The 20,498-nt window shown below is 38.0% G+C and overlaps 1 protein-coding gene across 2 annotated transcripts; it reads left to right on the top strand.

Moving 5' to 3' along the window:
- Positions 1-20,221, top strand: stard10 (StAR related lipid transfer domain containing 10). Of its 2 annotated transcripts, XM_077723375.1 has the most exons (7): positions 1-249; positions 597-759; positions 11,300-11,447; positions 11,538-11,641; positions 18,184-18,301; positions 18,709-18,761; positions 19,576-20,221. In XM_077723375.1, exons 2-7 carry the CDS (start codon positions 601-603, stop codon positions 19,780-19,782), a joined length of 789 nt encoding a protein of 262 aa, XP_077579501.1. In that variant the 5' UTR covers positions 1-249; positions 597-600; the 3' UTR covers positions 19,783-20,221. The 2 variants fall into 2 exon arrangements, with proteins under 2 accessions (XP_077579501.1, XP_077579502.1); XM_077723376.1 differs by lacking the exons at positions 1-249; positions 597-759 and adding an exon at positions 5,180-5,283.
- The last annotated feature ends 277 nt before the right edge of the window (positions 20,222-20,498 follow it).

Here is a 20,498-nt window from a genome sequence, read left to right as displayed (position 1 = left end):
GGTGCCGTAAATGCATCACTCGGAGGCGTTTCCACAGAAGCATCCACTGCGTCTCTTGTCTTGACAATCAAGCCGAGCCGCGTTTTCCCTTACACTCCCCCCGCTTGTTTCGTCCCGCATCCCGTTCAGCGAGCACCATATTCCGGGATGGATGAGAGCTATAAACCCACCCAGGAAGACTTCAGACCAGCGGAAGTAGAAAGCGTATCATAAAACAGTGACAGCCACGGAGGGAGAAAGGGAGGGTTGGTGAGTGTCGAGCGGAAGCTGAACCATATGTTTGCTCCGAAAGCGGCTGCTTCTCAAAACCCGACTTAAAGTTATTAAACACCTGTTTAGACGGAAGAGTTTCTGTGCTTTTCTCGACGTCAAACAAAGTCACCTGTGCGCACGCGGCGGCGTCCACACCTCTATTTGACTAGTGAGCGTTCATTGTACCTCCCAGAGTGGGCATGCGCAGACGTCACAAGACCGCGCTGCAGGTTTCTCGCTAAATTGAATTAAGCTGTTAACTTGTTCAAACTACAAGAGGAGGAACACCCCGCGGCGACGCTCTATTGCTCTCTCCCGTCCTGACCTTTTTTTACACGGGACAGAGACATGTCTGGACGGACTGTGACCATCCCGGACGACCGGGCGTTCGCCAGCTTCAAGTCGGAGTGTTTGAGTGAGGAAGGCTGGAATGTCACCTACAACAAGGGGGGCATCACGGTATGGAGCCAGGCGCTGGAAGAGGGCAAGTCTGTCCACAAAATAAAGGTGAGAACAAGCAGGCTTAGATTTTAAAAAAATAAAAAAATAAAAATGATACTAAAATTTAAATGAATAGAAACAATAATACACTGATCATATAATTTATATAAGTTTTTTTCCCTCCCTGTTTTAATGAATACATGAAAGCAGAATTAATTCAAGTAGAATATATATATATATATATATATATATATATATATATATATATATATATATATATATATATATATATATATATATATATATATATATATATATATATATATATATATATATATATATATATATATATATATATATATATATACATACATACACACGTGTATATATAATATTTGCACACACATATATAAATATATATTTGTATAGATATTTGTTTAATAACTTGTTTCCTGTTATGTCAACACCATTCATTTTTAACTGGGATGGCTAGTGTTGAACAATCAATTTACAGTTACTATAAAGGGTTGAAATGCCAAATGATCAACTTATCACGTAGTTCCCAAATTTATCAGGGCTTCAATTAATCTGCAGTCTATCACTTGACACAATATTTCTATGTTATATAATTTACTACAGTTTTAGTCCATCAACTTCACTCATTTATTTATGAATGACTCCCAACAATGTGCATGTGATACCTAATGCAGGGAAATTTACTTCAACCATGAAGAGAAGACAGATCAAATTGATTTTTTACTCTCCCAAACTGAACTTATATGATTAAGCCAAATGTTTTGATACAGTCCTTGCATTCATTCAATTTCTGAACAGCTTATCCATAAGGGTTGTGGGGGTGCTGGAGCCTATCCCAGCTAACTACGAGTACCAGGCTGGGGACACCCTGAATCAGTGGCCGGCTCATCGAAGGGCACAAGGAGACGGACAACAATTCACCCTCACACCCTGGTGTAACATGCAACCTCCCCACAGGAAGGTCCGTGCCTTGCACACCGGGCCGCCCACAGCTCTTTCATAGAATCCATATTTATCCATGTTTTTACTTTTCATAGAAAGCCACATACTTTTTTTAAATGTAAAGATAAATTTAAGTAAATTGTAGGTTTTTTTCCACGTTGTAAATTCCTTCTGTACACAGACAAAACATAAACTGAGTAAAAGTACTCAAAAATTAAACAAAGCATGAGTCGGATAATGAAAAAAAACAATATCCAAAATCCTGATTCTTGTCAAATGACATTGAAGAGAATAAGACAGGAAACTAAAATGCCAGTGCTAAAAAGTAAACACTATGTATTTGGCAATAGAATCAGTTGTGGCAGTTAGTGCGAATGTTTGCTGTGGGAGGTAATGTTGAGGCGGGCGTTGCCAGACGTGCGATGACACTTGAAGCTTCTGGAGCAATTGTAACTAGCTATCTGGCACTCATGTTTTAAGTACCGTATTTTCACGACTATAAGGCGCACATAAAAATCTTAAATTTTCTCCAAAATAGACGGGGCGACTTATTATCCAGTGCAATTTATATATGGACCAATACTAAAATTGTTATCACGATAAAATAAAAAAAATCAGTCGATAAGGTACACCGACTCTACTATCTCCGTGTAGTGACTGCTGGGATATGTAGTAGTTATTTTTTTCAATACACCTAATGGATTGTGGCCTGTATACATCGACATCAATACAGCATGACGAAGCATGGAAAGCACCGTTGGAAAAGTTACGCTAGTTACCAGCTAGCTATTTGCGAACGGATTGTGGCCGCCTGTATAAACTCAGCGTTTTCGATGGACAATTGTTCAATTCGGACACAGAAAATGAGGACTTCGATGGATCTGTGGGTGATGATGACATGAGTACATTGTAAAATGGCTAAATAAAGTACAACTAAACTCAGTTATGCTTCCGTTGCCATTTTAAAAACGTGTTTTTAGCGTGTGGGTGTAGCGTGCATTTGGTGTATGTAGCACCAAATTAGTGTGCTCGTCGTTGTAGTATATTGGTACTATCAGTGCAAAACTATCACAGCCGTCAACCTGGGTGTATTGACAAAAGGACTATATATCCCAGCAGTCACTGCGCACCGGAAATACCGTCTGGGGATGCTGCCGTAGCTTGCGCTATTACGGTGCGATATTCATCCATAAATAATATATATATGCCATGCCTGGCTGCGTCTGAAAGAACGGTGCGTCCATTGTGTGTGTAAAATACAGAAATAGCACTCGTTATTGACACTGCGGCTAAAAATACGATGTGCCGAATAGTCGTGAAAATACGGTACTGTATTTCCCCCCACTACGAGGAACGCAAAGACATTTTCCCAAAACACAGCAGTGTGTCTGATAATTAAATGTTCCATTATATATGGATCAATAATGGTTATTCATGGTATTACATTCCCTTTTGTGCAGCTCCATCTGCTGAAATTATAAAATAAACCAGTGCCCCCCTCCACCTCTACTTTTATTTAGTCAAGTGCGCCTTATAATGGTGTGCACCTTATACAGGGAAACCATTTTAAAATAGGCTATCTATTGAAAGTGCGCCTTATATCCCAGTGCGCCTTATATCCCAGTGCGCCTTATATCCCAGTGCGCCTTATAGTGCGGGAAATACGCTATAATTTGTATTCGAAGGATTCTAAGACATCAAAACACTAACATTCCTAAGTTCGCACATTGCAAAAAAAAATCCTTGAAATATTCAAAAACAAAACAAACCTTGTGGTTACTTTTTCAATAATGTAGCTCTCTTCAAACACTATTGATCCCTTGACAGTGATGGGATTTTTCACTTTTATTCTATTTTGCCAAATTCTAACCAAATCGAACTCAAACTCTACACTCAAATGTGTAACAGTAGAAAATTTGAATCTTAGAGCTATAGAATAGATGGGTAGTTTCTGCTACTGTTTTTAATAGTATTACACTAGCAATACAAATCCGGCTAATAACATCTTTCTAATTGTTTTCCAAAAAAGCAACTATACTCTTGCACTAATAACATGTTCATTTTACGATCAAAAACATTTATCTTTTCAGTTTGATTTAAATTAAACGCTGCATTGGAGGTATATCCGGGTCCTGGGTATTAACCAATGGTTGTTTACTTAGTTGAATAACGTCTGTGTGAATGAGAGCATGGGTGTTATCTTAGTGTGCAAAAGCTGCAACAGCAGGCTTTTCCCAGCTTAGTATTCTCTTAGCCGGCATGATTCCTCCACGTACATCTTGGTGATGCTCATGATCATGTTTTCATCAGCAGTACATAATGTTTTGTGTGCACACAGCAAGTCACTATTTATTCATGTTCTTATACAAGCTCAGCACACAAAGAGAAGCAAAAAGTGCCCGCACCCAGTCAAGGGCGGAGCGTTTAAACTATATTCGTGTCAATGTAAATGTGACTGTAGCATAAGCTTGAATCTTTCATGGTTACTTTATCTGCGCTTGCTTTGCTCTCTGAACTCTGACATTACACAGTTGAGCTTAGCAAACATACCAAGTTTTATTCATCACTTAAACACCCAATAATCATGAACTTTTTATTACAACACAAACTTGCATAGGCCTTTTTTACACACATTTAGACCCGGCCGATAAAACAATAACAGTAATTATCATCAAATAATGTTGTCAACCATTATAATAAAAACTTTTGAAAGAAGTCGATAAATCTAAAATGCAGTTATACCCCCCAAACATGACAAAGAACGGGGCGCTGTTGCATGTGCCGCCAGACCAAAATTTAGTGACAAAAAAGGAATAGCTGAACATTTGGCAGGAAGGTTAGTTATCGAGCATCACACATAGCATGAAAGTATAAGGTAGGGTAAGGGCGTGCCTTTAGCGTCTGACCCTACCCACGTCCGCCTTCTCTCTATAAAAGAAGCGTGTCGGCAAGAAGTGCTCTGTCAGGCTTAGGAGCTTACACAAGGTGCTCAGCATTATAAGACTGTCTATTTTAGAGAAATATAGTGTGTCTTATAGTCGCAAAAATACGGTAATTGAAAATTATTGCAATACGTTTTACAAAAGAAAAATGTTTAACTCGCTGCGTTTAAAAAGCCTTCTTTGTGCGATAAACTGCGCATTTAGCGCTTTTACGTCGTTTACAATCTCAAAAATTGTCACCAGATTCTCATAGCCATTGTCTGCCCACGAACCATTAAATGTTACCCATTCCGTGTCCAAGCGGTAATGGTTGTAGTCACAAAGTTCCCATCACAAATTAAGATGAAATGTGCAAAATTTGTTTTTTAATTTGGGGTTATGGATTTACAAGATAGAATCAATTCGCTCATCAAAGAAAAAAAATGAAGTACCTTTTAAGGGAGCATTTCATAAAACAATACTGTTATGTCAACTAATTGGAAGACGTGCCTGCCCCCTCCAGACCAACAGGGGGCAGAAATAGTTGGGCGAAACTCTACACTTCCTGCATGAGGTTACAGACGGTATATAAGTTCAATGAGCCTAGTGAATCACAAATAGAGCAAAAGACAGTTTAGACAGGCTCCGAGGAAGTCAAAGACACCCTTCAGTTCCCGGTCATATGCAACTGGTAGGAACGGACTTGAGTACTGTTTGGATAGCACTAGATAAATAGAATAATACCTTGACAGACAAGTGCCCCAACACATGAGGAATTTGAGAAAATGGGAAAATGTTGAGATTTGGAGATGCGAGTAAATCGACATACGAGCTCAGTCCCGGAACGCATTAAGCTCGTATCTCAAGATACCACCGTACTCGGTTTGTTTCGTTCAACCACAAGTTGTATTCTTCCTCACCAATCTTAACAGAGTGAATATTTGTGTTTGTTTTATTCAATCAGCTGTTATTCCCTTCCACGTCATTACTTTTAACACTTTACAGCAGGGGTGGCCAACCAGTCAGAGACCAAGAGCCACATTTTTTACTGTGTTACCGCAAAGAGCCACATTTTTTACTGTGTTACCGCAAAGAGCCACATCACACAGATTTATTGTAAATGTCACACACCAGCATAGTAATGACATAAATTGACTCCTACAGTACTAACAGCACAGGCCAGTCATTATCAACAATGAACATTGTGTGCACTGTCTCACACAGACAAACTCTCAGTTCAACCAAGTCCACAAACAAAAATATAATAATTTACAATAGCGTTTTTCTTTTTCTATGCATGTTACTTAGTGGGACTTCTGTCATAAAATCAGCGCCTATTTTTGCGCAACGTTCGCTCCTTGTGAGCTGTCATTTATTATGAATGGCTTTTAACTAGCGCGCCCACCACGTGGGTGTACACCTCGCTCTCCTATTGGCTGCTCCCGGCTGAGCACTCTCGCCTTGGTCTGCCTCGCAGGGGGTGTGGCTTTTTCAGCCGACGCTCGATCTTTGGGATACTTTTTGTGTGCGCGACGCCGTTCATTGTCGCTTCTGGTTCACGGGAGCTGTCCCACTCTGTTAAAAACGTTTACTCAAATGACCTTGCTCCTACTGGGAAACTTTGAGGTATTTTCATCCCAAGCACATGCGCATTGGACGAAAATACCGTATTGAACTCGAGCGAAGCGCACACGCAAATAAAACACAAATACAAACTTTAATATGGACGTAAGAGACTCATGAAACCGGGCAAAGAGCCGCATGCGGCTCGGGAGCCGCGGGTTGGCCACCCCTGCTTTACAGCATGCCACTAGTTAATTTAAAATGTGACTTGTAAACTCAAGAGTAATATTTTGATCTACTTAGTAGCTTGAATTTAGGATAATGTCACATGTTTCTTTCTTTTTAAGGTTTTCAACATAATCACTTTTTGTTTCACCCAAAACTACAATAAAATGTAAAAGTGGAGGAAGACTTTGAGTTGCTTATGTATTAGGAAGACCGGAGCCTTTTTTTGAGTTGGGGCAAAAACAAGTAATTACAAAGCAACTTGACAGATACGATAATTAGCCGCTTTGTAAACATGCGGATTGCGTAAGCTGCCGTGTGTATGCACTGCATACACACATCATTTGACCTTGAACGCTTGGAGAAATGCTCGCAGTGTGCAGGCAAGTGTTCAGGTTTGTGTCTTGTATGTATTTCCACGCGCATGAATTCGCAAATTTTGTGCACTACTAAGAACGGCTGAGGAAAACTACTAAAAATAAATTTGGTTCAGCGACCAATAATTGATCATTTTCAGCATAAGCTTTTTATAGCAAAGGCTCAACTGAAAACATATTTTTGGAAATATATTGTAATAAATTCCCAATTATTTATTGCCGACCCCTGACCGACCCTATCCAGTAAAAGATCCAAGTGAAGTGTCCCTGACGTGTACTTTATCTGTACTTGTATATGTATGCGCGAGGCACACTTGAGAGCAAACACGATTGGGTGAATCTCGGCAGCGCTCAACCTATTGTCTTAATCCCTCAAGCAGGTACAGGTTAATGACATCACTCCACAGTTGTAATTCTCTCTCTAACGTTTACACAGCACATCCCAGAAGAGGTTATTGATTGGCTAACATAGGGCAAGACGTCATGGGAAGCCAATAAGAAAAATTCTGACAGGGTAAGGTACTTCTCAACAAACGGATGGGAATTATTTCATTTTTTAATATGCCCTTCGACACCTATGCACAAATGGCAGCCTTAATGAAAAATTCTCTAACCCCTATTAACCGACTCTCCTCGTTTGAAGATAGCCTGTAATTATGTTCTTACTTGATATTATATTTATGCAAATGTTTTGAAAATGGAGCAAAAATCTAAAACTTGTTAACTTGGATTAAGCTCATCCAACTTTTATGTTTTTTAAATGGCCACATGTGAGGTAAAATTTCATTTTGTGAAGCTGAAAATAGTCTGCTTGCCAATGGTGATTATGTCTTCACTTTTTTATTTTAATTATTCCATATTGCACAGAAACTTTTGGTTTGAAGGCATATTTATAAAAATAAAGACGCCTGCCAGATTTTTTTCTGCAGGTTATATTTTTCATCATTTCCATTGAATAACGAGGGTAGTTATCTTATCTTTATTTCACAACAGAACAGCAAAACCCCTTTTAAAAGTAAGGTTAATGTAGTTACTTTCATAATTGAATAATGAGGATTTTTTCTTTACTTCACTTAAGTTTGAAGTTTTAAATCGGAAAGCCAAAAAATGTGATAGTTATCGTAATAATTATCGATATTGTGAAGTATTATTATTATTTTTATCGTGATAACAATTTCTGTCGTATTTGCCCAGTGCTACACGCAAGTCGAGCTTCTAACAATGAGTGGGGTACGTGTAAAACGATTCACAGCATTCCATTTCACACAGGCGCCATCCTGCTAATGTTTGTTGTGGCTCTTTTACTTCCTCCACCGGTTGATAATTGCCAGGTCAACTCCATGGCTTCCCACCATGCGCACATCCACATTCTAAGATAGTGCCTTTTATACAGAATAGAAACAAAGAATAAAGGCACACAAAAGCACAAATGCAATTTAGTTTATATTTTGTCATTTGGACAAAGTTTTTTTTTTTTTTTTTTTTTACATATTAAATGCAGATGCACGATTACCCTTGATGACACTTCACATTTTTCTTGTGACCAACAAGTGGGCATAGCTCATCTAAGGGAACTTGTGACACGAGCTGATAGATTGGTGATATATTAGTGAAAAGTGTGATTGTGGTGGCGACTGGGCAGGCTTGCAGTGGTTGTGAAAATGTCAGATATTTATAATACTAAGTATGTACTGAGTAGTCACTGATCCTGTGGTTCAATAGCTAGACTAATGTTTGCATCATGCCTTCATTTCCCACTCAGAGATTGTCATAATGTGAAAGGTTATCTGCATAGTCTGTCTTTCCCAGTTTTTTGTGATCCTCAACAGGATAAGCAGCGTAGAGAATGGATGGATGAATGAATGGTTAGTGAATACTGTATAGGTAGTGGTTTACTAGTGACAGACCCAAAATCTTTTTGTATATTGTGGTACCTATCTTTGCTGTGTTTTGGTTGCAGTCACCATCTCCTTGCTTCATCTGACCAGCTAAGTGAATTAAAACATAACCAAATTAAGCACGTGTACTTGCTGGCCTGTTTTTTTCCCCTCTGTAAGCAGGACCTCTCCTTCAGCTCAGTTTTACATTCTCCCAAGCTCCTCCTGTTTCAGTTGGATTGCAAAACATCATTTTTTTCTCTCCATAGTCTATCGATCATGTTAACTTATTGAACCTGCACCTTTGCTTCTCTATGTTCAACCAATTTCATTTATCAATATGAAAAACTTTTGTTACAATTGTCTATTGTTGCAATTTGGGCGTTTGAATTCATCCCAATTGGGATGAAATGCATTGAGTTTTAAAGCCAAACTATCGGTTGGGGTTTAAGATGTACTTAATGAGTCAATGTAATAGATTGTATAATCGGATAGAGTGCTTTTTCTTGACATGATCGTTGCACCCAAGTACAGCGTTTGTGTTTTGGCTGGCCTTAACAAATGACCTAAAAACAATCTCATTTCTCTTGCGCACACGTTTTGAATTTTAGTGAGTTTAACTCACTCACTCATGGGTGGGAAAACTTCCACAAAGGGCCACAGTGGGTGCGGGTTTTAGTCCCAACCCATCAAGAAGACAGGTTTTCACCAATCTGGTAATTTAGAAATGCAATCAGGGGATTGCAGTCAACTGCTTCCTGTTCCAGCAGAAACCTCACTAGTCACCCCCACTGCGGCCTTTGGCCGGTTTCCCTAGCTTTGTAGCAGTTTTGTGATGGTCCTTTTAAATACTTTGGCTAAACTCTCCAAAATGACTAAAGATGCATTCTCTAAGCTTGCATGAGTTCCTAGGAGTGGGACTGTTTGAGGACACTTAACTGTTCTTACCATTAAAACTCCTAATTATAATCACGGTACCATCTTATTTAGGAAAGTAAAAATATTGCGCACTGTAGGACATTTGTTCGCATTTTCAAAAATTTCTTGGAAAAATATTCACCAGAAGGTCCATGGAAACCGCTAAATATAGGGAAGTTGCTAAATTAGAAACTGTAGTCTGCCCAACTGCATTATAAAAAGTCACTGTTGTGATTTGATATATGTTGTGTGGTGTATTTATAAGGTGTTCAATGGTTGGTTGAATATGAAAATACTAATTCTGCCTCAAGTATGGAAGAGAGCCCATTTTTGTCCCATCCACTTTGGAGTAAAATAACAGAAAAGCATACCGCTCAACCTTGGCCAATTGCTGCCCTCACTAATGATTGCAATTCCCCTTATTAAGCGATAAAGAAACGTACAAACGCAACGCGGCACATATTTACTCACACTAAGGTATTTGTCACTTTGTGGGTAGGTGGTGAGTTAGAACCAAAATAATGTTTTTTCATTGTGATATCCTGTTTTTGGGTGTTTTTTTTTTCAGAGAATGGGAACAAATTAATTTGTATTTATTAATTTCCTTGGGAAAATTTTCAGATACAAGTAAATTGACTTAGTGTAGTATTAGCATTCAGCTATGACGTTTTCCTCTGCTACCAGTGACCGAAATGATCCGGATTAGAGCCGAAATGGGTAAAACGAGATCGGTTTTACAAAACATGTACTTAAAAAAATCCCGTACAAAAGTTGTTATAAAGCATACACAATTTGAACTGATCAAAATACTTATAAAACATGGGAAAAAAAATATTATTTGACAGGTGTGAGAAGAGTCAAAAACTTCTAGGCTAATTTTTAATACAGTAATACCTTGACATACGAGAAATTGGAGATACGAGAAAAATTCCGAGCAAATGTTTGCATCGCAATACAAGACAAATTTGTGATCCGAGATTGCCCCGAAGTATAAGTGTGAGCATGAATGGTTTTCCGTCTCCATGTGGCCTGGGTTTGGTTGGCCACCAATTCACGGTGTTCCCCTCTCATTGTGGTAGTTTTACATAAAATTCTAAGTAACTCTGTTAGCAAACTCTGGCAAAAAGTATGTTTTCTTAAGTCAACACTGCCCAAAAGACCATCAACTGCTCTCTGCCCTCACTGGATGAAATTGCCAGCCCTCGCTACCTCAGCAGAGCCAGGAACATTGTCAAATACCACTCTGGTCACAACCTGTTCCAGCTGCTTCCCTCTGGCAGACGGTACAGGTCTCACAAAGCACGGACAAATAGACTTAAGGACAGTTTTGTCCCACAGCTATCAGGACTCTGAACTTGCGTTAGCACGACACACAATCCCTTCTGTGCAATAACTTCGGGGTGTGCAATAACAATGTGCAATATCTTAGATCATGCAATATTTTAGAATTTACCCAGCCGGGATGTGAGCTTTTATACTCCTTTATATTACTATTTATGTTTTTTTTTTTTTTACTGGGAAAACGCACTTTGTGGAGTAGCACAAATTAATAAGCATAATTGATTGATTTGATTTGAAAAGTTCCCAGGTATCGCTTTACGCCTTTTGGCATCGTTTCGCACCCCACTAGGGGACCCCACCCCACTATTTGAGAAGCACTGCTTTACAGCAACTCTTACTGAAACTGTCTTTATCTACCTTGAACCCCCAAACCCCCCACCCTTCTCTCTCTCTCTCTCTTTGATAGTGTCAGATGGTCACTAAGGACGTGTCAGCTGAGACCATGTATGATGTTCTCCATGACATTGAATACAGGAAAAATTGGGACAAGAATGTCATCGAAACCTTCGATATTGGAAAACTTACAGTCAATGCAGACGTTGGTTATTATGCATGTACGTTTTTGCTTTCTACTTATGTCTCATGGAAACGGAACAAAAATGGCATGATCCTAGTCTGACAATGGTATTTACATGTGATAACAGGGAAGTGTCCTAAACCGCTCCGTAACCGAGACGTCATCACGCTTCGCTCCTGGTTACCAACGGGGAAAGACTATATCATCATGAACTACTCTGTTAAACATGCAGTAAGTGTATTCTCTAACACACGCCCACATTTGGTCAATTTTTGTTTTTTCAAACCATGTGTAAAAGCTCCACATAGATGGTCAAATGAAACAAATGGATGCACATTGGATTAAGATGGGCCAGTTTGGCCAAATATAAAGTTACGCTGTATGAAAATGCTTAATTCAACTCATTTTTATGGAGAACGCTTTTACAGCAACTGCAGCAAAGTGCAAGTATATTAATACATTTCTAACATCAAACAGTGCAACATAATATGATTTAACCTCCTTGGACCTGGTGTCCACGTGTGGACATCACATTTTTGGTTGTCACAAGACTACAATGTTAATTTTTGGACTACAAGGGCCTGGTGTCCACTTATGATTTAGATAGATTTTTTCTCAGAAACTACAACATTTAAAAAAAGATAATTCTTTGTTTTTACACTCATCAGGTCCCAATTAGCCTAAATATTAAAGAGAAAATAAAAATTGCATGCCTGGGAAGAGTTTGGGTCTTAGGAGGTTAATATGATATAAGCAACAAGATGTGCTTTATCTGCAGCTTATATTTTCTAATCTATAGTACATCCATAAGAGGTCAACGGTGAGTGAATTACAAAGTAGTCCTTTTGGATAGGAAAAATAAAAAATGTAAATTTTTAGGATTGGTTGCAAATCATTTGCAGGCAATTTCAGTCTAAGACGAAGTGGCGATTTCAGTGTAGAATTTTTTGTTTTTTTTTTCATTATTTTATTTTTGTTTTTTTAATCTCTGATGGTTTTGCTGTGATTTTCCATCCCAATTCTCTTTGATGTTGAATGCAAAAATATGAGAAATTTGCCGTATGAATAGACATCAGAGTATATTCGCTCATCTCAGTTGAGTATGAAAATAATAATGTATTAATATCTAAATATTATCTATACATAAAAAATTGAAATACTTTACTGCAAATACTTAATGAAAATAGTTCATCTCCGCTTAATTTAAATGAAAATAATTAAAAAAAAACAGTTATTGTGTGCTTTGGTCCTCTTTGTCAGATTTAAGAGGCATTGGTTCATCAATGGGGGCGGTCTAGGGGCAACAGGATCACCTTTTTGCGAGAGTTTTTTCCGCACAAGGAACATGGTGATCGCCGTTTCTTTCCATGAACAAATATATTGTTGTGCAAGGACATGACACTGTCAAGACGATTGCCAAATTCAATGGCTCTGACCATGTCATCAATCTCTTGGACCCATTGTCGCAGAATACATGCCATATTGAAGATCTCCTGCAGATTTCTTAATTAAAGGAAGACCACATTTTTCATCCTCATCCTCCTCGCTATTGGCTGACTCTTCTTCCTCACTCCCTGATGGGATCATTTTGTGATGGGGTGTTTCTAAGTGGCTTTCGAGCAGTGTGTTGAAGTCCTCTTGTCATGCCGTAAACCCCTCGATGCTGGTTCATTTTTTTTATTGCTAGTAAAAACACCTCGCTTGGTCTCCTTGGAAAAGGATATGATTAGTGTTTTCCGAATGTTCGCTCTTCTTTCTTGGTATAACATATGGCAGATTCATTTATGCCGCAAGGGCCTACTACACCTTTAGCCTAATGATGAACGTCACCTTTTCATGCAACTCATTGGATGCCTTAAATGGCCGAGGATGCTTTGGAAGCATTTTCAATGGTCCAAACAAAGCTGGAATAGGCTCAGCATAGTCTTTCTCCACAGGTGTTGTATACAGGCAGTTAAGACTGGACTCATGTCTTGAACCTGTCCATGCATGCTTGAGGGAAAAATAGAATGCTTCACACATGTTGTTGTTTGACTTTTTTTCAAGAAAGAGAAGTTGAAATGGGCAGTTTCATGCTTCCGTGACGTTTTACAAGTAACAAAGTCAGAACGTCAACCGCCACTTTCAAGGTCCCGCCTTCCCTCCTGCCACCCATTGCCCAACACTCAAACTCCGTCCCAGGACATGTTGAACTTGGCTTCAGTCGCTTTCTTCTGATCGGTTACTTTTTCTTCTTTGCTGTCCTTTTATTCTAAGGGACTAATGGTTGGTAGATCAACCAAATGGTACGCTATTGCCTCCTCTGACTAATCTGTCTAATTAGCGACGGCACAGTATATCAAACCCACGTTGACTCTTAAGTGCAGCAGGCCAAAGCGTTAGGATTAACGCGCCGGCTTCAGAAGTGCATCTACTAAATGTCTCGCGGCTCGGACGACCCTATTATAGTGCGTTTACATATAACTTTTATGGCAGGCCCTAGTATATACTTTCTTTGATGAACGTACTGTTTTGGTGCTTTTAAGAGTTGGATGCCAATGGGAGTGTTGGGACTCTTTCGGTCATAGCTGTCCTTTTTGCACCGACCCCACCTCCACACAGTTTTGTCTTAAGTTGTCGTCGTCCCCATTAGCCGGTCCAAGAGAAAATAGAAAGAGCTTTACCGGTCCGCGGTGAGAAAAAGGTTAAGGCCCGCAGCTATAGCAGGCTCACCACCAAAATGAATACAGCTCTTTGCTTCTTATCATATTTTGTATATACTGTGGCTCTGCATCATTTTATGATTGTCTTATTTTTATGCCCTCTTAAAACCCTCATTCATCAGGTTCCATTTAAAACAATGAGGAACAAAGTGTGACGGTGAATCATATGGTTTTAAGTGTGAATTTGTGTGTGCATCTGTATGACTGTCTGTTTTGGCAAAGTGGTGTGGCTCTGACTTTTATAGTTTAAAAGTTTTCCTTTTTCTGTTTAACTTGTTCGCTACACCTTTATGATAGCATAATGCAAAACTGTTCTTAGATCTTACGTCAATTCATTTTTGTCTGAAATAGTAATTGCTCAAATATGAAGAAGTGAATTTGCGATAAGTGAAGTCGCAATAATCAAGGGAAGACTACACTTAATTTCTTCATTAAAAGAGGGGAAAAAAGCATGCCACTAAAAGTTTTTTTGACAGCAAGCAATGGTTTTGCCAGTGTGAACCATCCTCCAAACAGCGACCTTCGATATTTTTTGAAAAGTTGTTCCCATGAAAAAGTTCTCAATTGGATCTTGCCCAGATTGTTCTCTGTAATACATTTGTTGCAGCTATATGGAACAATCAATCTAGTATGCCAGGTTAACCCCCACATGTGAAATAAGGATAAGACTAATCATATGACTTTTAACCACCTTCCGCATTCCTGCATGGTACAATCCAAAATATTATTATGTTGTTGTTTTATTTTATATATTTTTTTAAATCCAAATTTCTTTCATGATCTTTGGTAGGGGTCTCAAACCCCGGTCTTTATACCTTTTGGGAAAATTAGGTTCATTTCAGGTTAGGAGCGCATGCAAATAAAAATACAAACTTATTTACAAAACAGTCAAATTCAGCAGCACATGTTTAATGAACCCCCAATTTATAAAAAAATAAAAAAATAATAATTTCCCCAAAAGAGCTTGTAAATATTTCTGTATATTGACCTTCACAGAAAGATAATAATGCATAATAGTGCTTTCTGACTTGGAGTAACTGCGACATAAATCTTACATTGAGTGATGATAAAACAGTTGTGCAGTTCTATACATTTTATTGTTAGAGAAAAAGGCAAAAGACAATCATTTAGTCAACCTACTAAACAAAACTCTTTTCTGCAACTCTTAATTGAACCATGGATTATTTTTACGATAAGAAGAATTGGCATATATCAATATAATATATCAATCTGAGTTGCTCTATAAGCCAAATGAATCTTGCTTTACTGAATTTGCTGTTTATTCAGACACAAATCCAACATGCACTGTTGAACAGTAAAGCTATTGGCAATGTCTGACTCACTAACGAGCAGGCAAAACCACTAAAACTCAATGATAATTAGCCAGCCGCGTTTGTCAGTGGTTTCAGATGCATCTGTGCTTTAATGTGACAAAGATGAGTGGCTGAAATGTTCAATGCAGAAGCTTGACAAAGCAGCTTTCGTTAGAATTAGATGGAAATTTGAACATGAATATCACATAAAACGCAACATAAGTTAAATCGGTTCATATATGTAATTTCATTGTTGATAAAACGGTATAAAATATAGTTTAAAAATTAATTCAGCTATGAACACGGTGTTTTTGTTTGATTATTTGACTTTGAGGCCAAAGTGGAAGTTGTATTTTTCATTTTTTTAAGCAATTTGAGTCTTAGTTGCAGTTTTAACTTCATTTGTAACTTCATTATAAAAAAGGAAACTCAATCCTCAGTCATCATGACACTGCTCAAATTTGTATCCCACTGCATGCATCAAGAAAAAAACACCTATAATGTACAGAATATTGAATTAAACGAAACATTAAAAAAGCGGTATTATAAAAGCAATGAAAATTCTGTTTCCATATATTTTGTAGGCCAATTGGTATGCACTGTTCTACCATGCCATCCAGCCCTAGATTAAAAACTACAGGTTAAATGTCATACATGTATTTTGCACCTCGCTCGGTGTTCCGCAGACTAGATGGTTTCATCAAAAGCTGTAAAAATTGATTTAAAAAGTCACGAGGGGATTCCTTGGGGCACTAATAATTGAAGGCTTGTTTAGTTAGTTTAGTTTAGATTTTTGTATCTGTAACGAAACCTGGTTCTCTCAAATGAAAATGTATAGCATTTAAAGAGCTTCTTCTTTGGGAAAGCACGAAGAGAGAGAAACGGGCGCATGGTCTCTCCATTGTCTCCACGTGCTCAAAAGACCACTTCCTTGTCGACAGGTTTTATTGAAACAAGATCACGTGACACAAAAGTAGGCGGTGATACAAAAGTAGGCGGTGATACAAAAGTAGGCGGTGACGCGCACACCCTAAGACAGGCATGTCCAAAGTCCGGCCCGCGGGCCAAATAAGGCCCGTGGACAAATTTTTACCGGCCCACGGCCTCTATCATGAAATCAATAATACACGGCCCGCCAGCACTGTTGACCACAGTATAAAATAAATGTGTACAAAAAGCTATTTTTCACTTCACCAGAAGATGGCAGTAGCCCTGTGGCCGCACTCTGGCCGCCGTGACCCTTGCGTCATTGTTTCAGCCCAGCCCATTTCTAACATGTAAACAAAAAAAGGAAAGTTGACCGCGAGGGCCGCCGCTTCCAGGACAAGTGGAAATTTGAGTATTTTTTCACTGAAATACGAAACAACTGTGTCTGCCTAATTTGCCAAGAGACTGTGGCTGTTTTCAAGGAATTCAACATTAAGAGGCACTACCAGACGAAACATGCTAGCTACGACAAGCTAACTGGGAACGAACGCGGTGAAAAAGTGAAGCAACTGGAAGCTGTTTTAATGGCACAACAAAGTTTTTTCACAAGAGCCCGTGAGTCAAATGAAAATGCCACAAAGGCAAGCTACGAAGTGGCAACGCTAATTGCAAAGCACTGCAAACCTTTCAGTGACGGTGAATTTATTAAAGACTGTGTAATGAAAATGGTTGAGAAAATTTGTCCCGCGAAGAAGCAAGAGTTTGCCAATATTTGCCTGGCTCGTAATACTGTGGCACGGAGAATTGAAGACGTTTCATTAGATATTAAGAGACAGTTAGAGGCAAAAGGAACTGAGTTTGACTTTTTCTCGTTAGCGTGCGATGAAGACCTGGACTACATACTGCAGTCAAGATCCCAGTATCACCCTTCACATTAGTGCAGGCAAGATATTTGTTAAGTCCTCTGAGTTGAATAAATTCTTAAATCTCAGTTCATTATTTTTGTTGTGATGGTCAAAATCACAGTTTGAATATGCAGTGATAATTGTTTTGTTTTCAGCACTGTTCCTACAGTGAGCATATAATAGTGAATAATATGTGATGTTTCACATGAACTTAGATTTCCTTGATAGTTTTCTTAATTTTTTTGTGGTTTGTGATTTCGGTAAAAACCTAAATGTAAAAAAATTGTAAAAGTAAAAGTATGCCATTTGTAATTAAAAAAAATCCCCAAAAGTTAATTTGCATTTAATGTTAATGGTTCAAAGAATGTCAGGCTAAAAGTCGGCCCGCACACATTTTCACCTTACCAAATCTGGCCCTCTTTGCAAAAAGTTTGGACACCCCTGCCCTAAGACATCGAAAATCCCATTCAGTTACAAAAGAAAGCATGGTAGGTTAGCTTTTTCTAAAGGAATAATTTCACATTTCACACACTTTGACCAATTTTAAAAGGTTTAGTTGGCAGTTGTGTGTGGATCGTTGAATGAATGCCAGAATTTACATATAAAATACTGTTCTACTTACAAAATTTTCAAGTTACAAAAAATGTTCTGGAACCAATTAATTTCATAAGTAAAGGTAAGACTGCAATTGCATTCTCCACTTCCGTAACATTTTTGCCACTGTTGCATTGTCTTAAAACCTCCTTTAAACAATTCTCTTTTTGCTCTTCCTTGAAGTATTAACCTTGGATTGGGTCTTTACATTTTGTACTATTTTCTCTATGTATTCAGCTGTGTTATTTACAAATCGTCTATAAACAATGTTTTGCTTACAGTGCTTGTAATACAACATTTTCTTAAGTTTTGTCATTTTGTTGTTCTTATAGAAATATCCTCCAAAAAAGGATGTGGTTAGAGCTGTGTCAATACAGACAGGCTATATGGTCCAGAGCCAGGGGCCCAACAACTGTGTCCTCACTTACATGGCGCAGCTAGATCCACGAGGTAACTTTTTAAATTTGTATTTATTTATTTATGTATTTATTTCCTTATTTCTATGTATGTATTTCATTATTTATTTATCTACTTATTTATTCATTTATTGATTTCGTTATTTATTTATTTAGTTAGTTAACTATATATTTATTTTTATTATTTTTTTCTTCATTTATGTATTTATTCATTCATTCTTTATTTATTTCTTTACTTATTTATTAATGCATTTATTTATTTATTCATTTACTTATTTATTTACTTGCTTACATATTTATTTGTTTATTTATTTGTCTATATGTTTATGTATTTATTTATTTTCCTCCTTTGGGGAGACCTGGCAGATTATACAACACTCCCATTTGATTACTGCATGATTATTAACTTATGTTCCTCCATCATTCTTTCTTTCTTTGCAGGTTCATTACCCAAGTGGGTTGTCAAAAAGTTTTCCCACTACCTTGCACCTGGCGTAAGTCATTTTCAGTGTAATGCGGATGCTGGAAAATGTTTTTTTTTTCCTCTGTCAGGTTTAGTAGTTGTAGACGAGATAATTGCTGAAGGAATAGCATATACGTGGCAGATAGGTTTGTTAGGAGCAACAACAAAGAGTGCAAGGCCAGCTCGTTCTATTTGCTGATGCTGTTGTATTGACTCTTTGCCAGACAACTACGCACGTTGGCACTTTTAATTTTCTAGTCCACTGTATTATTGTAACGCAAGCTTATCCTGGGCTCATTTTGTCTGCATCAACCAAAGAATATCACCACAAATACCAGATGAGCCTAAAATTGTGTTACCAGCAAATAACTTATTCACATCGCGTACATAAAATGAATGAATGAACCACCAAATCGAACATGGAAGATTAATTGAAATTTTCTGTATTACTTTCTTGCATGAGGGTCCCAAATTGTCTGACCTGACAATGTTAATTCACTGCTCTGCTAGTGTAAACACTAACAGCTGGTCAGACATTTTCATGGTATGTGACTCTGGGGCTGAGCTCATTCAATTCAATTTAATTTATCATAAGTAAGACAAAGATTCTACGCATGTGGGAATTTATGTGTTGAAAGGGAAAAATAGCGGCAGTGACAATTGCTGTAATAACAATCCAGATAACTAACACAAAATATGGGAACACTTTTGTGTTAGGTTGCTTGATATTCGTTAGTCTTTGTACTTGTGTCAATGTTTTTATCTTTTTAGCATTGCAAATTGCAGCATGTTTAGAAGTGTCTTTAAGGTTATTCTTTACAATGATTGTATTTTCATCTTCCTAGGCAATGAAGAGTATTAACAAAGCATGTGTGAAGTATTCTGACTGGAAGCAGAGACACAACCCTGGATTCAAGCCTTGGCTCTACCCAGAACAGACTACATTACCCAGCATCCCACTCTCTGAGCTTAGCATTCAGCATGCCGAGAGCCTGGAAAATATTGACGAGAGCTCCCTGGCTGAGACCAATGACAGGGATGAAAGTTACTAATCCATGCACACACAATGTTAGATCTATAGATCATGTATTCATACATGAATGCAGGGATACATGCATGCCTGATACACAATTAATCATAAGCTTTGTAGATTCATTCACGCAGACACACGCTGGACTTCTATGTGTACCTTTTCATGCTCACAGCATATTGAGTTGGAGCATTCAGATGCAAATGTTAATTTAAAAAAGTCAGCTCCAATTATTACTACAATATGCACACATACTTTACCTATCTCAGCTGCACATTCACTTGCAATGGGCTGCAAGTTTTTTTCTACAATTTATTGGTTGAATGTCTGCAAATGTGAGTTGCCTGTTAATGTTTTCAAATCAGATTGGTATGAAAAAAAATCTTTTCAAATCTCCAGGATAAATGTTTGTATCTGCTGGTTTTCATTTGAACCTCAATAAAACAATGTAGTATTTCAAATTGGTATTCCTCCACAATTTACAAAAAAACATGGTTTATATTAATATTGCCCATTGCCCTTACAAAACATATTTACACTTTTTCTCATTTATATGTTTCTGTAACATGTTTAAGTCGTCTTTTGGAAGCACATAGCACATATGCAGATGTACAGAAGGCAATTAAAGCTGGTGATAAAATTTAACATAATTTCTTTAGTTGTGCGGACTCGGATGGCTTGCCCCAAATTGTAATCCAGGCATAGTTGCAACACGTTTTACACATAAATTGTATATAA

The sequence above is a fragment of the Stigmatopora nigra genome, chromosome 8 (assembly GCF_051989575.1).
Source record: "Stigmatopora nigra isolate UIUO_SnigA chromosome 8, RoL_Snig_1.1, whole genome shotgun sequence".
In the NCBI taxonomy this organism is placed as follows: Eukaryota; Metazoa; Chordata; class Actinopteri; order Syngnathiformes; family Syngnathidae; genus Stigmatopora; species Stigmatopora nigra.
The sequence above is the reverse complement of the archived record's forward strand: the minus strand, read 5'-3'. Positions and strand labels throughout refer to the sequence as shown.